This window comes from Eufriesea mexicana, unplaced genomic scaffold (genome assembly GCF_001483705.2).
Source record: "Eufriesea mexicana isolate 0111107269 unplaced genomic scaffold, ASM148370v2 scaffold4545, whole genome shotgun sequence".
In the NCBI taxonomy this organism is placed as follows: Eukaryota; Metazoa; Arthropoda; class Insecta; order Hymenoptera; family Apidae; genus Eufriesea; species Eufriesea mexicana.
Genome location: NW_016912511.1, coordinates 221150 through 242167, shown reverse-complemented (window position 1 = coordinate 242167; position 21018 = coordinate 221150). Strand labels below are relative to the sequence as shown.

Sequence of the window (21018 nt, the reverse complement as noted above, 5' to 3'; positions counted from 1 at the left end):
AGGTATCATTATATTTTATAACAATAATTTGGTTCGACTCTCCGCCAAAATTCTCGCGAGAAATCCTATTTACAGTGGGAACTTTGGTACATGGAATAATTGGGAAACAAAAATGTTGAACATAAGAGAATCTTCGAAACCGGTTGCACTCGGTTATTTTTTAATATCTCATACAAAATGGAGTAAAATAAATACAATTTATTTGGACAATATCGTTGAGATCTCCTTCTTAACGAAATTAAAGGAATCGAATTATATTCGATTTTGCGATATGGTTCTTTTTCAACTGTCAACAGTACCTGTCTCAATTTTCGCAACATTGCGATACGGTATTATATCGTGTAATTGTTATTGGCATTATTGTATTAATGATATTACACTGGAGCAGCAATATTACCCAATCATTATTACTATTATTATTATTACCGCGGAATATACTACGTTTATTTCATGCTGAATTGTTGCGAACAAGTTCCTGCTCTCCTAATTTTCTAATTCCTATTCATCCTACAGAAATAAATAATATTATAATATTACAATTGGAAATATAGTATAATATTGATATAATGGGATGTTCAAATAATAGGATTGTCAATGACAGGAGTAGTAAATAATAAATATTATTAATAAATGTTAAATATTATTATAAAAATAATATTTAATTTAATATTAAAATAATAATATTTAAAAATATTACTAAATATTATTATTAATAATAAAATTGCTGTTCATTGTCACCTCAGCCTATAACCCTTTTGGGTTCCTTTTATTTATGACTTTTTTGACACAGTGTACATTCTCTTCCTTTTCCTCTATTTCTCCATTTCTTTAATTCGATACAGGCAAATTGAAATTATTCTTTTCCTCCCTTTTCTCGCGATAATGCTCTCGTATCGCCATTTTAGGGCTTCATTTAACTTCTCTCAGCTTTGACACTCTAAACAAAGCGTTCCTAATTTGCACGTCTATGATTCCAAAGCATTCGACTCGCGCTATAAAAATTTCATTGCTTCCAGTATATAAATGTAGGATTAATGATAGATTAATCCTAGGCTGACAGAGATCTGCGCGTCTAATAAACAACGACTCCCTTTTAATAACAAAACAGATTTATTTCAACTAAAACTTACACTAGGTTTACTTAGACTAGATTTCTCTCAACTCTGACTCTCAAACACATGATTCTCTACTTACTACGTCTCGACTATAGGCATTCTACCTCGCCAGCATCCTTGCACCCTTATTTAAAGTCTAACACTCTCTCTTTTCATCGCAAGCTCTCTTCGTTGCACACTCATTTCCTCCGCGACTTCGTCCTTGGTAGTTTAGGTCAGGTACTTTAGACACTCGGACACATTCCTAGACTTTCGTTCATAAAAAAAGATTCTTCCCAATTTCGATAATACCTTTTCGTCATCGTTTCGAAGGTTATTCGAGAGGTCACTTCTAGATCGATTCGCGACAGTCCCAAGGCCGTTTATGTCACGCCATGGTCACCAAAGATTTCTACGAAACAATTGACACATTTTCACTCTTTCTCACTCATCGACAGTTGCCTGTTCTCATTCACTGTTCCACAGTTGCCGATTCTTCATTCATACCAATTAAATCATTGCTACCAACATTTACAACAAAATAACACCTCTTATTCTTTATATTTGCCAATCGAACAGCGTTCCTAGATAAATTTTACGAAAATAAACATACACCGTGCCGATTTGACCCACCAAACGAAATCCGCTCAGTTTCCACTCTAGACCCTTTGTCTACCTAAATACTCCGTGGAAGTTGTTCCGTAACTTCGTTTCATTTTCGCGTTACGATCGTTCCGGACAAAAGGCCGAAAGCCGAATTCACTTAAGAAGTTTCCATTTGCCAACTTTAAAAACCGTTCTCCAATTAAAAGCTCGGGCGAGCTGTGCCGGAAGAGAATCAGAATCAATCCAGGAAGCAGGCGAGTCGAGCGTCGCCGATGTTGCTTTTGCGGAGCGCCAAGGGTCCTCGAGGCGAAGTCGAGGAGGTAAAAAGCGGCGTGGTCTGATTGACCAGTGCGCCGTGAAAAGCTACCGGGGTCTGGTAAAAAGGCGAATATACCGTGGAACGCGGGCAAGGGGAAACGTGGACCTGTGGAGCCCTTTAACGCTGGCTGAAATTACCGGGGTATCGCAGTTCTGTTAGACGTCCGGAGAAGGAAATGAAGCTTTTCGTGGCAGCGAAAAGCAGAAAGCAATAGGAGAAGGAACCGGGTCCGTTGGGAGCGCGCTGTAAGAACGAGGGTGAGTCGTATTGATCATATGGGGTGCGTGAGCCGTGTCCATGTCTGATAAAATTGTGCAAAAGGAATGATAAATGATGAGATCGAGGGAGGAGGAAGAGGACGTATCTCTGGGATAAAGCTCGGTGTGCTTTTCGAGAAATCACTGGGGTATTGGAAATGGTGGTCTTCAGCTTTTAATCGTTCCGCTTGGAATTATCACTCGCTTTGTATTAACTTACCGCAGTAATTTCGTTGTCCCGTTTGTTAGCAACGTGCATAATATTGTATTCTATATTGACAATTTTCCACGCTACGTTTAAGCAAGTTTACGGGCTATCCACACGGAAATTAACCTCTATTCGCAGGTCCGACCCACTCTTGCGCCGCGCACTATGCCTAGGGAATTCTCGTTATGGCTGCCGACCGTGTGTCACGTGACCGTGATGGCGTAATCAAATTTTCGGATAGAAAACGCGAAACGAGATGGTTTCCTTGCTGAAACGACGCGTTGTATTTATTTCATCGGTGTTATTAAGCACTCGTCAAAGTCGATCCAGCCAGTGGAATTGATTTTCATGAACTGAATAATTAACCTTAGAGTGGTGACGTACGTCAAATTGACTCTTTGTCAATAGAGGTGACGACATCGAATTGACTGAGTATTGTCATTGATGAGATCTAAGTATCTAGTAGTACACTTACATGATTTAGGTATCTAGGGATATGCCAAATTGACGTCGTGTCACTATTAGCGATACGCAGTCAATTTGACGTCAAATCAAAATAGAGATCACCCTTTGATGGCTAATCAACGACTGTGCTAGTCGTTTGAGGATCTATGCAGTTCTTGTTAATTAAATGCAAATAATATATTTCATGATAACAATATTTGAGGAGCTTTGAGATTAAGTATTCCAGTTATTTTCTGTAGCTGAGAGGATTAAGATGATATATTATAATACAATAGCGAGTGTTTTAGGTTATGTTGAAAATGTCGCAATAACTCTTCGCATTTACTTGCACGATGATTAATAACAATGTTATTATATTACATATAACCTATTCATAAAATTGTTATCTTATAATAACAATATTTGAGAAGCTGTGAGATTAAATATTCAAGTATTTTCTGTAGATGAAAGAATTAAGATGATATAATATAATATAATAGCGAGTGTTTTAGGTTATGTTGAAAATGTCGCAGTAACTCTTCGCATTTACTTGCACGATATTAATCATTTATAATGGTTAATAACAATGTTATTATATTATGTATATTCGTAATATTCATAAAATTGTTATCTTATGATAATATTTCTGAAGTTATAACATTAAATATTCAAATTATTTTCTGTAGTTGAGGAGATTAAAATATAATAAAATGGCAGATGTTACAGATGTTTTAGGTTATGTTACAAATCGTGTATAATAATTAAATGAATCGTTGAAATTATTTTCTGAAACTAAAAGGACAAATAAAATATTATACGATATAATATAAACTGAGTTAGGTTATGTTAGGGAAGATTGATTATTCATTATGTTAGGTTATGTTTGACTCGATAGGCCCAGTTTGTGTTGGAATGACACTCCACATTTATTTACACAATGTTATTAAACAGCTCCCAGGCTTTAGCAAGGACTTAAAATTAATTTGCATAGACGACAAGGTTAATTAATGCCATATAACATAATAAACCGTTTTAGGTTAGTTGGGATCTATACGGTGTTCGAGACTAAAGCGGGCCAATCTAGAAGGGAAATTTACGTGGTTTCTTTAATCTTCTACCTTATGCTACGTGGCTGTTGGAATCGGTGGTAAGCGTATCTCCAAGACGTACTTACAACTAACTTTATATCGCGGCGCCACCGTCGAGCATTCCTAGGGGAATTTTTGGGTCAACGTATATTTTCAGTGTTTATCGTTCCGTTTTCATAGCGTTCCCAAGATACTTCGGTGGTGCAGAGAATTTGCAATTTAATGACAAGCGGCCGACGCCATGTTGGATACCGTGTTTTATGAATAAGTGGCTTGTATCGATGCAAACGGGTTGCATATAGTCATTCTTCGAGATACCCGTGGATGTTACCTACTTTCGCCTTGTTAAATAAACTTCCAACTGGCGGGATTTTTTGAATCCGAGACGCGATGTTCCATTTTCGAATATTGTTATCGTTACTTGTTTACACTAGACCTCACCATGTGCATTTTTATTGCGCCTCGAGTCACTCTGTTCTCTTCCTTGCTCTTTGCGTCTATCGGAGGATTATACAGCGTTATATTTCTATTTCCCAACGAAAGAAATAACGAGTGAGAAGACTTTGCAATACACCGAGCAGGATAATATCCATCACGGTCCAGGATGAAAGAATTAATCAACAGTTCTGTGCCACCTCTTCGATTCACCCGTGATAGGAAACAATGGCGGGCTCGTGGCTTTCGTTTTTCATTATGTCCGAGGATAATAACTTGTATGTATAGGAAGCTCTTCGTGAAGTAATGTGCAAGAGATTTTCTTATAAAATCTTTGTTCATTGGTACTGTGCACTGTGTATATATCGTAGTTACAATATTAACGTTATTAACACTTCTATCACTATATAACTAGTATTAATATCATTATTCCAGTAATATTCCTGTTATTATATTATCATTCTATTATTAATATCTCAATTAATATTATTATGAATTATTATAATATTTAGCACTCGTTGACTTATAACTACATACCGAATATGCAATAGGCAGTGCGTACGAAAAATAAAAATTTCATGAAAGTAATTCTATAAAAGAATATTATTTATTACACGATTAACCCTTTAGTTAGGTGCCCTTCAGTCGCCATTTCATAAAATTTCGAAGCTCGATATTAATTTAAAACAAATTTAAAACAATGCAACAGTGTGCGAGGTATCGAAATTAAATAATTCTACGTGTTAATTATTATACGATTTCTTATTTACTGCTCAAAAAAGTACCGTCAGCTTTATAGCAGAAAATTTTTCAACTCGTACCTTTCTTTAGCCAAAAATTCGCGCAAAGGGTTAATATACAATAGTTACTAAAATTGCTTTTCGCTTTAGTTTAAATTATACCCTGTCCAAATGTTTCCCAAAAATTTGGTAGTACTTTATTTCATAAATCTGCTGGACCGATGCAGTACCCCATAATTTTATAAAATTCTTCGTGTCACTGGAATATCAAAATCGTGCTACACAAAGAGATATTTCAAAAATATTTTAATTCGGATGGATTAAAAATTGTATCAAAAATGTACGATCACCTTAGGAAGATAAAAATGAACGATTGCCTCGCTTTTACAAGGAAAGTTGATCAAATTCCAGGTCCATATCTTTCATCGAATCTCCACATTTTATAGAAGCGAGGGAGAATCGTCGGAAAGCGATTTTCATTTCTTACAGTTGGATCACGGTTCAAGACGCTATTCGAAGCTGAAAGCTGTGCAAAATATATGAGATGCATTCGGTGAAAAATTCACCTCCAATACATTTCTGATCGTCGGTTCGACAGGTTACAGCTTGAGACTTTTAACAGAAATCTGGACTGGCGGAGAATGGATAGGATCCCCTTGGTTTTTAGCTTCGTTCATCGATAAAGCAGGCAACAGGAGAATTCTGTTGGAAATTACGAATTCTGGTCGATGGCTGATCTCCCATTCGGGATTTTTATTCATCGATGAGAATTTTGATCGTAAGAAATCGTTCGTCGATCTTGAAATCGTAATATCTGCACCCATATTCAAGCAGGACTTCCCCTTCCCTCGGGTATTAAATAAAATATACATATTGTACCACGAAGAGGAAAGGTTTCGCGAAATATAGGTTAGGTTTCGGATTAAGTTCCACTGGGTTAAACCGAACAAAGTTGAGGTTAGGTTACGTCTGAAGTACATCGGACGTATCTCGTACTATACCTGTGGTGCATGAATTGAAATTCTTCATGGTAGGCGAACCTAAATGGCGGATAAAAGGAGGAAAAAAGTAGGGGAAATCGATTCAGCATTTTTTATCTTGTTGTTCGTAAAACATTTCGAATTTTTATACTGATACGAGCTCATGAAAAATCGGAAATTTGTACGATAAAAAGTTGGTAACCAAGATAAAGTTTGATTTATTGCTCGCGCTTTCCATAAACTTTTTAATCTGCCGAATATTTTATTGGTCAAACGAGATAGTGTACTGTATCCTTTTTATTTCATTATTACATTGGCAGAATTGTATTGCGTATCTGACATTTATTTGCGTATCGGTAATAGGTCATCCTTTGATCCACTGATTCATCGAGGGCCAAAATAACTTGGCAAAAATGTTTAATAGTCATTAATGGTGTTTTATCGAGGCATTTAATCCTGATTTCTCATCCATAGTAATTCTAGCCTAACGCATTACCAGGCTATTTATGTTCCATCTAAATAATCACCTAATCCAACCTAACCTAAAAGCTCCAGTGTCTCATGGCCTCCAAAACCTGGCCCTCAGGACTTCTCCAACCCTATGTACCTCCCTTTTCACTTTATTTGCCTAAATCTCATGTAAAACTAATTTAACTTTAGCAGTTAGAAGATAATTACACTTTACTTTTATTCCTTCTAAATAATCACCTAACCTAACTTAACCTAGAAGCTTCATCGCTTCATAGTATCCAAAACTTGGTTTCCAGGACTCTTCCAATTCAATATATTACAATTTTAACCTCAGTCATCCAAAATTCTCCCTGTAATTTTATTAGTCAGCAAATAATTATCATTTACTTTCTTTTGTTTAAATAACCACTTAACTCAACCTAACCTAAAAGCCTGAACGTCTCATGGTATACAAAACTTGGCCCTTAGGTTAATCCCATATATTACAATTTTCACCTCATTTGCCTAAATTCTATTTAAAACCAATTTAATTTCAGCAGTCAGCAGATAATTACATTTTACTTTTATTCCGTCTAAATAATCACCTAACCTAAAAGCTTCATCGCTTGGCAGTATCGAAAGCCTGGTTCCCAGGATTCCTCCATTCCCATATACAACAATTTTCATTTCATTTGCCTAAAATTTCTCTTAAAATCAATTTAACCTCAATAGCCAGCAGATAATTAGAATTTAGCCTTGAGCAATAGCCGAAACGATCATTAAAGGGAAATATGGACGAGGTCGTGGCCAAAGAGGTGGTCGAAAGCGCGAATAGGCGATCACGAAGGAAATTGCCGTGAAGGGTCGAGCAGATGACGGAAATAGCGTTCGTCGAAGCCGTTGTTTCCTTAGCCGCTTTCGTTTCCTCCTCAGTCTACCCGATAACGCTCTTATTTGCCGTGAGCTTCCGTCCCAGAAGAAATTGCCCTGGCTTTATCGGCCCCACCCTACTTCCGGCACAGGGAATGCGAGAAACGTTATTTGCACCGACATCCTGACAGCACTGACTCCATTCGTTCGGCCCGTTTTACCCGACTATAACTTTACATCGTGCGATCCTAACCTATGTCTCCCCTTCATGGACTAACTATGATCACTGCGCTTTATTGCAGCTTCCTTCCATCCGCTCAATCCCACGTCCCCGTTTCTCTGGACGAGCTAGCTGTAATACCGTTTCCTACATTCTTCAGCGACTCTAACCTCCATTAGATGCCTATATAGTCACCACGACTATATTAATAACTAGCCGCTATCTGTATACCTCTATTACACGTTACCACAGCACCTTATCTGTGTGTCCATGTCTAATGTTCATCTCATAGGTGATTTATAGCTGCATTAGCTGATACGATACTAGTTCCATTGCCTAATGTAGCAATGCTGTTTGACTTTGGATATATAGACAAGTGTCTATTCAGAGTGATTTATTACCATCTTCATGGTGAGCAAGGCTGTTCTTGGTTAACACGTTAAACGCCACGCCGGGTTTACGTGCCATTCCATTCACATCACAGTTAGCCGTCAATTAGGCGTGCGGATGGCATAGTGTTAACACCTTAAACGCTACGTCGATCCCTAGGGACCGGCGCTAGACTTTCCGTTCAAGCCTCGTCAGCTCGTACGGCCTAGAAAGGCGTGAATGGCACGTAAAACCGGCGTGGCCTTTAACCTTTTTGGTCCCAAGCAGCGCGATCGCGCTGTTCAGATTTCATGTCGAGAAAACCTAGCACATTTCGAGCTTTCTCGACAGCTGACTTTGCGCGACAGACTGTCGAAATCGAAGCGCTATCGCTCCACTTATCTATTCATCGTCATAATATAAACGAAGCGCTATCGCGCCGCTTAGAATTTCTCGACATAAAATAGAAGAAGCGCTATTGCGCTGCTTGGGATTCCTCGACAGTGTTTTTTCAAAACCCTCTGGGACTCAAACGATTAACACGTTAAGTGCCACGCCGGTCCCTAGGGATCGGCGCTAGACTTTCCGTTCGGGCCCGGCCGGTCCTCAGGCACCGGCCCAGACTAGGACCAAAAGGTGCTAATCTTTGATGTTAAATTCTTCGCCATCTTTGGACCTAACGTTTGGAAATTCCTGTTATAACAATTGGTACAGTATCTCTCAGTTTTATGAACACTTTGCCCACCGCTGGTAGCTCACTTGACGGCCTAGTCTGAGCCTGAAGGGAGTGGCAAGCAAAACAGACTGGACACTTAACGTGTTAACGTGTTAACCATCTTCGAATCCCTGGATTTTATTTTATTGTTCGTCTCTGTTAGTTACCTATACAATAATTAATTAAACAGGGAGGACAATTTCGACGAGATCTCATGGAGAATCTTATACCCTTCATTCTGAAATTCCCTGATGTACTAGAGATAAAAGAATCTTATATAAATATCTCCTTCTATCTACTTATATATGCACAAAGTTAATACAGAATTTTAGTAGGATAATTTTCCAACTTCACCCAGGTCATACTAAATGCTCGAACCTTGCCACTGACTATCAGGTTTGACCAAATTTTATAATCCCGAACCCCATCTTGCGGAAGTGCTCGCTTCAGGAAATCGTGTGTCCATTCATTGTGCGGAAATCTCTCGTGAAACCACATTTTTTGAGCGTCCATGCTCATCTGGAACAGTTCCTGATGCTCGCCACAGAATGCACCGGCAGCTGAACCCGGGATTCGACTCGTTCCAGCGGGAAGATTTAAAGAGGACAGTCGTTGGTGAGGAAATAGCTGGCTTCCGGTGAAACAAGCTTTAGACGCGGGCGAGTGAGGCGCGTCGAACGATCATGCGAAATAGAATTGGCTTCCACATGGACTGTAAAAACTCCACGAACAGGTCCGCCATCTTGCTCCACCGATTTTATTACTCTCATGCGCAATTTTCGGAGACAAATTTGCGAAACGTTTCGCGTCTTATCGAACAGTATACAGGGTGGATAGATAGTAGGCAGTGGAACCCTTGCAGACCTCGAGGGACTCGCATCTGCTTCCGCTTCCACGTCCCTGCGGGTTTAACCTCCGCTCTGCTTTTACATCTTCCCGATCTTTTCGTCTTTCGTATTTCCCTTTGATTTTTCCTTTGATTCTTTCCAGGGACCGCACGAATCGCGCTGCAAAGACAGAATTTTCTCGTGAAGGTAAATCGAACAAATATCAAAGTCGAGATGTATGTACATGTAGAATCGGATTTGGGAGGGTTGACTAAAGATAGTATTGTTGGCTTCTTAATAAAATAAAACAAGCTTATATATAGAATGACGGCTATGAAACAAGAGAGATTCGCTATGCACGCTCTTCTGATTTTTCTTCTTGTTAGACTGACTTGGACTTCTTACATGCTCTCTGACTGACACACTGACTCGTCTGCGTTCTTGCATACTTATTTAAACCATTCAGTCTGTTCTTCTTTCACACTCAGGTTTTCCTTCCTAATCATACCTCTTTTCCCGCAACCTCGGCAGACCAGGTACTTCAGACACATATTGCACTCAGTTTATGAGTTATTATAAACTAACTTCCAATCGTCTATCGCACTCGGCTGTCATACACATCCACTCGATCTTCTCCCGCGGTCACCTTTGTTCTAAGTTCAAACACTCCCGACATTCTTTTAACCCCATAGTCATTTCCAATCCTACATACATATGAAACTACAAAGCACACGTGCCTTTCGCTCAACCACTGATCACAATGATCGCCCATATCGTTAATAAGAAAAGGCCATCTGATGTCAAACGATATATATGGATACTCACTGCTCGTATTTTTTATCCAGGTTTCCACACGTATACCCTGAACGAAACGACTCACACAGAGAGGGAAGAGGACGAGATTCTGACAGTGAGATATGAGGATGGCAGATGGTCAAAGCCCTATTATGATTGCGGCGGTGGAAATATCTGGATGCTGACCTACACTGTACCCTTCTTCGGATATGTCAACGACACCTACTTCTTCAAGTGAGTTGTACGCTCTATGAATTATTCTATCTGCCACTAGAACTTTCTCTGACTCTACGTTGGTAGAGTTTAACCATTTGCGCTATAAAGACGTGCCACGCACGTCGAGATGCTTTTGTTCCAAAGCCGCCAGCGACGTGTATACCACGTCAATGTAACGCCTTGCCGCATGTTATATTGTAGAGCACAGCACGGCAACCGAAAGTTAAATCGTAGCGCAAGTGGTTAACATGTTAAGTGTCATGCTGGTTCCCAGGGACCGGCGTGGGACTTTCCATTTGGGCTCGGCCCAGATTGGGACCAAAAGGTGCTATCTTTTGGTGTTAAATTCTTCGCCATCTTTGGACCTAATGTTTGAGAATTTCTCTTATAACAATTGGTATAGTATCTCCGAGTTTTGTGAATATTTTGCCTGCCACCGGTGGCCAACTTGACAGTTGAGTTTGGGTCTGAACGAAACAGCAAGAGAAACGGGCTGGGTCCGTTATTTAACGTGTTAATCGCGTTTCTCGTTACCACGTGGGGTCGCACAGTGGAGAATAGCGTGGAAAAGTTGGTAATATATGAAGACGTCTTTTGACTTGTACAAAAATTGGTATTGTATATCGTTACTAGAACGTTCTTGCTTGACGATGATTAGTAACGGACGGCTCTTTGAAGAGATTGTGTGGCTTCGAATAGTAAGTAGACTGTGTAGTTATCTCGATATTGCGTGTTTTTATATGCGACGTGCTACTAGGTCTAATATTTATATGGATCATTGATAGGGCTATGTATTTTGTTATTGGATGCAGATTTTTGAAGTGCAAAGGTGCAAAGGTATGGGTTACAAACGGAAAAACGAACTGAGTTATTGCCTCATACATTCCAGGTACTTGGAGTATATGATGACCCAGCGTCAAGGTGCCATTGTGTTTTACCTGGGACATGGTATTTAGTAATGAGTAATAATACCGCTGAAACGGTAATTCAAGGTGTCTTTGGATTTTTGAGGTTACTAATTACGAATTCGAAGTCGAGAGTGAAAAGAAACGAAATGGCGGGACCAAAGATATGTAAGATGGTGGACATATATGTTACAAAGTATTTGGTTGGCCTGAAACTTGGTATCTGAAACTTGGTATGCCTTTTGGAGATCACTGATTACGAATTCAGAGTCAGAATTATAAAACGGCAAAATGGTGGTTCTCAAAAATATCTTAATTTATATAACAATAATATAACAATGGATGTGTAGCTGTCAGCTTGGAATTATTTTCCAAAGATTTCTCTTTGGAACGAGACCCTGACATGGTACTTTACTGGTGACAGTCTGTAACAAAGATACGCTTGTCTAACTTGTCTAAGGGAAAGGGATATGAAACGTTAAGATCAACCAAATGGAAGGAACAACCCAGTGATGAGACATAAAGAACCCAACGAGAAGATATTAAAAAAAACAACGACGAAGTATTCGAATATTACAGAAAATATTCGAATTCTTAAATACAAATAAATAGAAAAGAAGAAATAAACTCTGGAATGAGAAAAAATAATTAAGACTGAAAATAGAAAGAATAATTAAAATTTGAAAGAAGGAAATACAATTAAAAACTAAGAAAACAAAAAAAAAATAATTAAATTCTGAAAGAAGAATATGTAATTAATATTTGTGGAAAGAAAAAGTAATTAAAATCTGTGTAAAGAAAAAATAATCAAAACCTGAAAGAAGAAAATACAATTAAAACCAGAGAAAAGAAAAAATAATTAAATCCTGAAAGAAGAAAAAGTAATTAATATCCGTGGGAAGAAAAAATAATTGAAACTTGTGTAAAGAAAAAATAATTAAAACCTGAAAATAGAAAATATAATTGAAACCTAGATAGAGGAAAAATAATTAAAACCTATGTAAAGAATAAATAATTAAATCCTGAAAGAAGAAAAGTAATTAATATTCGTAGAAAGAAGAAATAACTAGAAGAAATAAAATCTGAAAGAAGAAAAAATAATTAATTTGTTTGGAAACAAAACATAATTAAAACCTGTATAAAGAAAAGCTAAGTGAAACCTGGAAGAAGAAAATATAATTAAAACCCGCGGAATGAAAAAATAATTACAATCTGAAAGAAGAAAAAATAATTAAAACCTGGAAGGAGAATAAATAATTAAAATCTGGAAGAAGAAAATGTAATTAGAACCTATAAAAAGAAATAATAATTAAAAACTGGAAGAAGAAAAAATAATTAAAATCTGAAAGAAGGAAGTGCGGCTGGAATGGACAGTGACTACCCGCTAATCAATTATCTAGCCAATGATGAAACATAAACAAATCAACGACGAAACATTCGAATATTATACGCAATATTTGAACTTTTAAATGAAGATAAATATAAACAAAATAATAAAGTCTGAAAAAATAATAATAATTAAAACCTGAAAAAATTAGACCTGTAAAGAAAAATTATTTTTAAATTGTTTAAGGCAGTGAGGTGTGGGTGGGGAGACCAACCCCAACCTCACTTCGGACCCCCTACCCCTCCACACACGACGAAAAATTTGACGTTACACTTCCAACGTCAAACTGACAAATGACTTGTACCGTGACGCGACGCCCTTTATATAGCCCCCGATCAGCCGAAGATCGTCGGAAATTTCCGACTTTTACCGATTCCATTAATTTTTATTTTTCCGCCTTATTAACCAATCATTTATTAATTTTTTCACTTTTATTATAAACTTACGTCATGAACAATTTGTTATTAACAATTTTAATTTGTTATTAACAAACAGTTATATTTAAGTATAGATAAAAATTATGGTATCTTGGAACAAGTAATACACGAGTCAATCCAAAGTTATTCTGCATTGTTAAATTCCAACGTTTGTTTTTATTATAGAATGCAGTTTATAGGAAAAATGTTTAAAGATTGAATTTTTTAAGTATAAGATATGTCAGTACATCGAATATACTATAAATCTTAAGATACATATCTATATAGGACTGCTAAATTTCGTCAACTTTGATGACCTGTACCTCAGTAATTAATTATTGCATTTCAAAATTTCATACGGCGCTTGATGTATTGAAATGTAAATAATAAACGTGTCTTAAAAGCAAAACATAGGTTTCTACTTGAAAAATTGACATTTGTCTAGCTTTTCAGCGAAATTGTCCACTGTGCGTCGTTTCGCCGAGCGCAACCTAACCTATACGACCGCCATCTTCGTAGACATTTTACTGATTGACGAGATTGGTACTTTGCGCGGAGTGTCTGGTGCGAGTGAGGTTAGTATAGGGAATTTTGTTCATGGGACTTCGCCGTTAATAGTGTTACAGTAGATTACCTTTTATCCGTATTTTCCGTGTTTATATGGGACTTCGATAATATGGGACTTGGATAAACGAAAAGTTAATTAATTTGTGGATACGATAATATCGTTAATTGATTCTTCGTCTTTTGTGAAAATTATACAGTAGCGACTATTATATTTCGCCTCACTGAAAATCCGGTGACTCGATATCATAAATACATCTGTAAATGGACAACAATATTATGTCTTTAAAAACATAATATTACATGACGCATATTAAATATGCTTGAATTTAGAGGCTCGATTTTGCTTCGGTTAAATGTTTTGAAATAGATAGACGATTTTAAGAATTAAAAAATGATTTGGAAATAAGGTTTCCTTGATTTTTTGACACATTGACGAGTGCTGGAAAAGAGCGTAGAAAAAGGCTGTTATATTTAGCAATTTTTATTTTAGTTTTCTGATGTATAAATGAATTTTTAATGACGAATTTCTTTTAATATGACAGCAGATGAAAGCTATGGAAAAATAATATTCCGGGATTGAAAGCTAAGTTTCTTTTATGGTTTCATATGATCGCCTGTATAGACGAAGTGATATAGGTTATGTTCGTACCGTTTATGACGCTTACCCGGAGCTATCATAACCTGTAAAGCGATGCTATTAAGCACTTATAGTTTGAAATAGTAATTTAAGTTTATAGACACACAAATGTCATTCTATTTTCAATTTAATATTCCCTTTCCAGTTTCATTTATTTATTTATTCTTTTCCTGTTGCCCTAGCTTCGATTTTTAATACATAACCTAAAAACCAAAGAACAAATACCAAATTAAAATAAATTGTGGGTAAAAATACAATTGTATGATGCAATTATTACAGAATTTTTGGAAGAAGTACAAAATTTATGAAGAAAAAGTCAACGTCTTATAAGTTGTTTGCAAATGTACGTAACCTAACAAAACATAACCTAATACACTTCGCTCATGATTATTTAGCGTAAAGTAACGTAGAATAGGTTGTTTTTTCAAGTGTCTTCCTAGAAATAAATTTCTAAAAAGTTTTTTTCTAATATTTCGAATATTCAAAAAGTTACATTTCACATAACCACAAAAAGCAAGAAAGAAAAATGTACTAACGAGTATTGGTGTGTTTTTATACAATTATCAACATCAGGTTGGGTTGTTGTTCTGAAAATACCTTTCCATTTTTCCGAGGAATTAATCACCTTTGCAGATTTTTTAGACGAACTGAGCTAAAGCGATTTTCGATTTTTCATTCGACGAAACTAATATACCGGTTCGAATGTTTTCCCACTATAAATAGAACAAGATATTCGTTCGCTCGAAACGTTCACGCTGGGAATTGCTTGGACAGTGAAATATATATATTTTTTCTCCTTTTTTCTTCTTCTTTTTTTTTTTTTTTTCTTTTTTTTAGGTAGAAACTATTACGAAAAATATTCGACAGTCGTATTGAAACAACTTGATAGCTAGTGTTGGCAGTTTCAAAGCACGAATTCCTTGGATACCCGGGTGCATCGATCGTCCATACTTTTTAAATTCCAGAAATTCTTCCGTTTCCTTTAATTTTTATTTCTCGCGCAACACGTTGCTGTAATGACGCAGCTTTCACGTCCGAATTTTTCCATTTAAATTACTCCGTGTAATTTATCTACCTTCGAAAAGTTTATCTATGCAAAACCTAGCTATAAATCGGCTTATGCCGTCATCTGTTTGTTATTAAGCCATTATGGTCTCAAAATTGCGAAGGCGCAAACATTTTGCAATTTCGTAATTACAAAACCAAGAATTTTTTCATGCAATTGAATCCAGAAATATATTATCCAAAGAAATCCATTAAAATTATTGCAATTATTAAAAGAAAGCATTGGTTGTCTTTCCAAATGACACGTGTTCTCGATCAAAACAAAATTTAGAAATTTGAGAGAGATAGGAGAGTGAATTTAAAATACAAAATTCCATCCTTCTGCATTTCATAGTTTCGTAGATTTTTGAAACACATTCGTACTATTTTCGAAAAGATAAAATGAAATTTATAGTGACCAGTCTTCCCAGGTTCACACTCTCCCTGCTAGATGGAAAACGGAGATTCGAGCTTTTTCGCAAATCGTCGGTGAATCCTGTCGACTCCCATAAATACAAATTCTTATGCTACCTAAGTCCCGTACTCCTATCCCCCGTCTAAGGTAGGAGTTGTTAGAAGGCCTTACTGACGAGTTCACTAGCAGGCCCCTGACGCGCCGCATCCATTCTTTTTAGGTCCTTCTGCCTGCTAACTACTATAGGAACTACCATACTAACTATGCTGCTAACTACTAACTACTATATCGACTAATTACTAACTACTATATCAAGACAGCCATCAAGGATACTAACTATAGAACCCATAAGAACCCATAGAAACCTCATAAAACCTCCAAAAATTTTTCTCAGTTTCCTTTTTTTCGTACGTTTTATTAATTTTCTATTCTTCTCAACTGCATCAAGTTTCACCTAACTCGCGACTCTCGTGAGTGACGAATAGGAGAGTAAATGGCCCATGTAAATTTAATCGAGCATAGTGTGTTGTAGTGGGACTTGACTGGGAATTACCGTACATTCTTACAAGTGTAAATTGGGCGTGGAGAAATTTAAGGACAATTTCCTATTGTTTAGACCCGGACTTATGGTCAGGTGTGAAAATAATAGTCCATTATTTACTCGCCGGTATCTCGAAGGCAACGAGCGTCGCGACGTGCCAGGGTCACGTGAATCCAGCGAATTCTAATCCGCCAATTATTCTAGTTTATTGCACACGTGCACGCGAAGTCGGGGGGTGGGATCGATATGGAAGTGATTTAATTCGATCTTTCAACGAGGGAAATTTAAATGGAAGTTTAATTAGGGAAAAAAGCACGCGACAGAGAGATTTATGAGCTGCAATAACGAGGACGGTAAATAATTGAACAGCGGACGTGCCTTATTCTTTCAGTTTTAATCCTTCGATTATCCGATGCACTTTGTCCTGCGTTTTTTCCCTTTCTTTGTTCCTCGATGAATAAAACACCGGCGCGAATAAAATTGATCTCGAATTTGCGGCAGGATTTAGCGGCCATTGTTTCACTTTAATGTTTGACTGTAGTGCGATTATTTCAAATTACAGGTGTACCGCATCGAATTTATTATTGCGGTGTCCCTATATGCTAATGCGATGGAATATGCTTTCATGCAAATGACGCTCGTAGATTGAAATATATTAAAAGGTGCTAATGTGATAAATCGTGACGGTGGATTGAAATACATTGATATTTCGCGATATTTCTGTCGGTGCGTTGGAATATCTCGTTGTAAGTTATATAGAAATTGTTGCATGCTTGAAATATATTTATTCCACCAAATATATTGGTATTCGTTATGAGTATAGTGAAGTATATTATATTAACGGAATTATTTTAATTGTGTTAAATATAAATATATTTATTTGAGATATGGATATACTGATATAGTAAGGTGTATTGAAATATGAGCCGTAATCGATTAACTCCACTTTTTGAAAAATCTTAAATTTAAGTGTCAAAATACTTGGTATAGTCATAACTATATTATTTCATTGCATTTCTCTACTTTTTGTTTTATGGAGTTAATCAATTCATGCAGTGAATGGCTTATATATCAACGCGTGTAGTGGTAATATATTAAATTGATATTAGAGGTATGTTATATTATAAGTATATTAAATGGTATTGATGGGTAAAATCTGACAAAATACCAAACAATTACTGTGAAAATCTGAACGTATCCAAACTAGGAAAACATATATTAAATATAAATACACAGTAGTATACTAAAATCCGACAAAATACGAAACAACTACTGTAGAAGTATAAATAAACAAAATATTAAATGCGTTGAAATGACCAAATATAATTTTCCGGAAATATACCAAATTATACCGTAAAAATAAAAATAAAATTATAAAAATTAAATTATACAGTAAAAATAAAATTAAATCTGGTATTGTTCGAAACCATTACCAACAGTATACTAAAATTGGACAAAATAGGAAAAACTACTATAGAAATATAAATAAACCAAATATTAAAAGTGCCAAAATTATCAAATATAATAATCCAGAAATGTATATTCCAAATTATACCGTGAAAATAAAAATTAAATTATAAAAATTAAATTATACAGTAAAAATAAGATTAAATCTGGTATCGTTTGAAACCATTACCACTAGTATACTAAAATCGGATAAAATACGAAAAAACTACTATAGAAATATAAATAAACCAAATATTAAAGGCGCCAAAATTATAAAATATAATTCCAAAAATGTATGTTTCAAATTATACAGTAAAAATGAAAATTAAATTATAAAAATTAAAATATAGAGTAAAAATAAAATAAAATCTGATACCATTCGTTACAGTAATACAAAAAATATAATTGGTATGAAAGAATAGAAGAAATATCGCGAGCATAGAGATATATGACTACTATAGTATCTCTCAAGGAGAAGGACAGGGTGTCACTTCTATAGCTATTGCATCGACCGGATCGATCTGCAGGGTGCTCGAGTTCGTAGCGCGAGCCCTAATTACAATTATGGTCGACTGAAGTCGCGGGAAAATACAGCCGGTCATCCGGAGATTCCGCGTTTCCGGGGTCATCGTTTCGGAATTTCCTCGATGTGACAGCCTCATCCATGAACGACACGTTCATTTTACCGTGAATCCGCTGATACATGCTTTATCTATCTCCTTTTGGCCCACTATCAATCAATAGAAATACATCGAAGGAATATGGACGTAGAAAAAGATGGAATTCGTTTCCATTCGCTGCTTGAGATTAAATTGCCCTCCTCTGATCGATGGAAATTTAGATCGGCCCGTGACTAGCGATGGGTTCGAGTCGCTCTTGAATCTTGTTCAAGTGTAACGCGCAAAATATGCAAAATATCGTAACCAGCACCAAGTGGTGGACAGATTTAATTCTTCCATCATTAGTATACCTGGGACTTTTTTCGCGTGGTGCACTTTCACCGTGTAAAAGAAAGTCGTTTAAAAAAAGCCTTGTAAAATAATTTTGTAATATTTAATTTTTACATTTAACAAATTTAAATATGATATAAAATTTCTATGCTAAATGTTAATGTATAATATTTTTATATTATTTTGTAACAGAAAGTTGTATAATAATGTATATTAACGTAACTTTTAGAAGTTTACTTATTCCAGTGCTGATATAGTAAATAGCATTTTTGTGTCCAGTTTTTAAAACAAGTTTCTTACTTTCGTCAGCTGATATGCTATTTTACGTAGTGCAGAGGCAGCTTTGCTCACGTTCATGTCTCTTTTTAAAGAACGGTCATACTTTCTGCGAAATTTGTCCACGTATTTACTGACCCTTTTTATACACGTTTGTATATTACATTTTAAAAATAGTGCTTGGTACCGGGGACGTAATTTCTCTAAAGGATATACGTATTTTTATGTTGCTTTGTCACAATATACAGTTTCCTTTAATTTTATAGTTGTTTAGGAAAATTGGTTTTCCTTTTTCTTTTGTTTACTGTCAACGTTGAGAAGGAAAAGAATTTTAGGGAGAAACAGACACAGTTAATTACAAATCAGATCATGTGTCTAGTATAATATTTTATTGAATTTTATATTAATATTTTTTTTAATTTATTTGTCGATCGCAATTGCTATTTTCAAGTGGTTGATTCGCCTAAAATATTAAATAAGAGATCATGTAACTTCTAATAAGATATTTAACAGAATTAGACATCTAGTTAATGAAATGAATGAAGATTGAAAATGAGAAAATAATTAACTCTGACGAAGCATTGTTCTGACGAATATTTTTTATTATATTTTTATCATTTCGTGTCATCAATTATTATAAATCGTAGCTTCATTTTATCACGTTATTATGTAATAAGAATATTTTTCGTGTATTATTTTCTTATTACATTTTTAACATTTTTATATTATATTATTTTCCTACCTTAATTAAAACTGTATTAAAAATCTATATATATCACCAGTTCTTGTCAGAAACTTTTATACATATGTAAATATTTGTTATCACTAAAAATGTATCATATCTAACAAACTTTTGTATATTGTTATGCTTAATTTATAAATAATAAATGATGACAACGAATCTGTTCAAATTGCTGGAACGTCCTGCGATACCCATTACTAGATACCTGATACATGCTGAAATGAATTCGTCGGGCCCAGTGGTGGGTGGGTAGGGTGATCCTAGCCTGGAAGTTATGAAAAACGGGCAATATTTTCATATCTCACCAGCCTGTCGGCTATTCGACAGCTTTACCAGCTTTCGTCCCTTTTGAATATAAATAATCCCGGACTCGTGTCAGCGTCCGCTGGTAATTTACTAGACACCCACATTCAAGATATCACCCTAATCGCATGCATTCGTTTCTGCCATTTTCTGCATGATCTCGTATGCCTTATACAACGGTGCAAAACGATGCAAATCGAGTAAATACTATAATAACGATTCCTCTGATTTATTCGATACTCTCGAAAACGATAGAGAAATAAATAAAATAATAAACAAAACTATAATATTATTATAATAGTATTATACAGAACTATAAAACAAAAATATAGTTTTTAAAATATGACAAAGGAAGAGGATAATAAGAGGAAAGAAATGAAGAAAAATTGTTCATTCGTGAAAAATTTAGAAGATTAAGAGATCAGAAGAAAATGAAATAAGAATGAAATTTAACTCTGGAAATGAAGCTTTTGGCCTAATCATTCGCATTCGTTTCAACCGTTCCCTGCGCGATTTCATATTCCCAATTGAAGAATGAAATTCGATATAAATCGAACAAATATGACAATAACCTCTTATTTACTCGATACTCCCGTTGCGACAATAAAAATAATAATAGCAGTGAATAAAGAGACCCTCTATATTTCATATACAGGGTGTTCAGCGTAACGGTAGCACCGATTTTTCAAGCATTTATGATAATTTAATAGAAAAACATTTCGAATAAAAGTTAACGTGTTCTTCGAGGGAAACAAA

At 35.7% G+C, this 21018-nt stretch overlaps 1 protein-coding gene across 1 annotated transcript in view; it reads left to right on the top strand.

Moving 5' to 3' along the window:
• LOC108551553 (probable G-protein coupled receptor 158) overlaps positions 1 to 21018 on the top strand; it is a 254840-nt gene that overhangs the window by 46264 nt on the left and 187558 nt on the right. The window contains exon 2 of the mRNA XM_017905767.1: positions 10468 to 10651. Coding sequence (XP_017761256.1) covers positions 10468 to 10651 — 184 coding nt within the window. The remainder of the gene's footprint in view (positions 1 to 10467; positions 10652 to 21018) is intronic.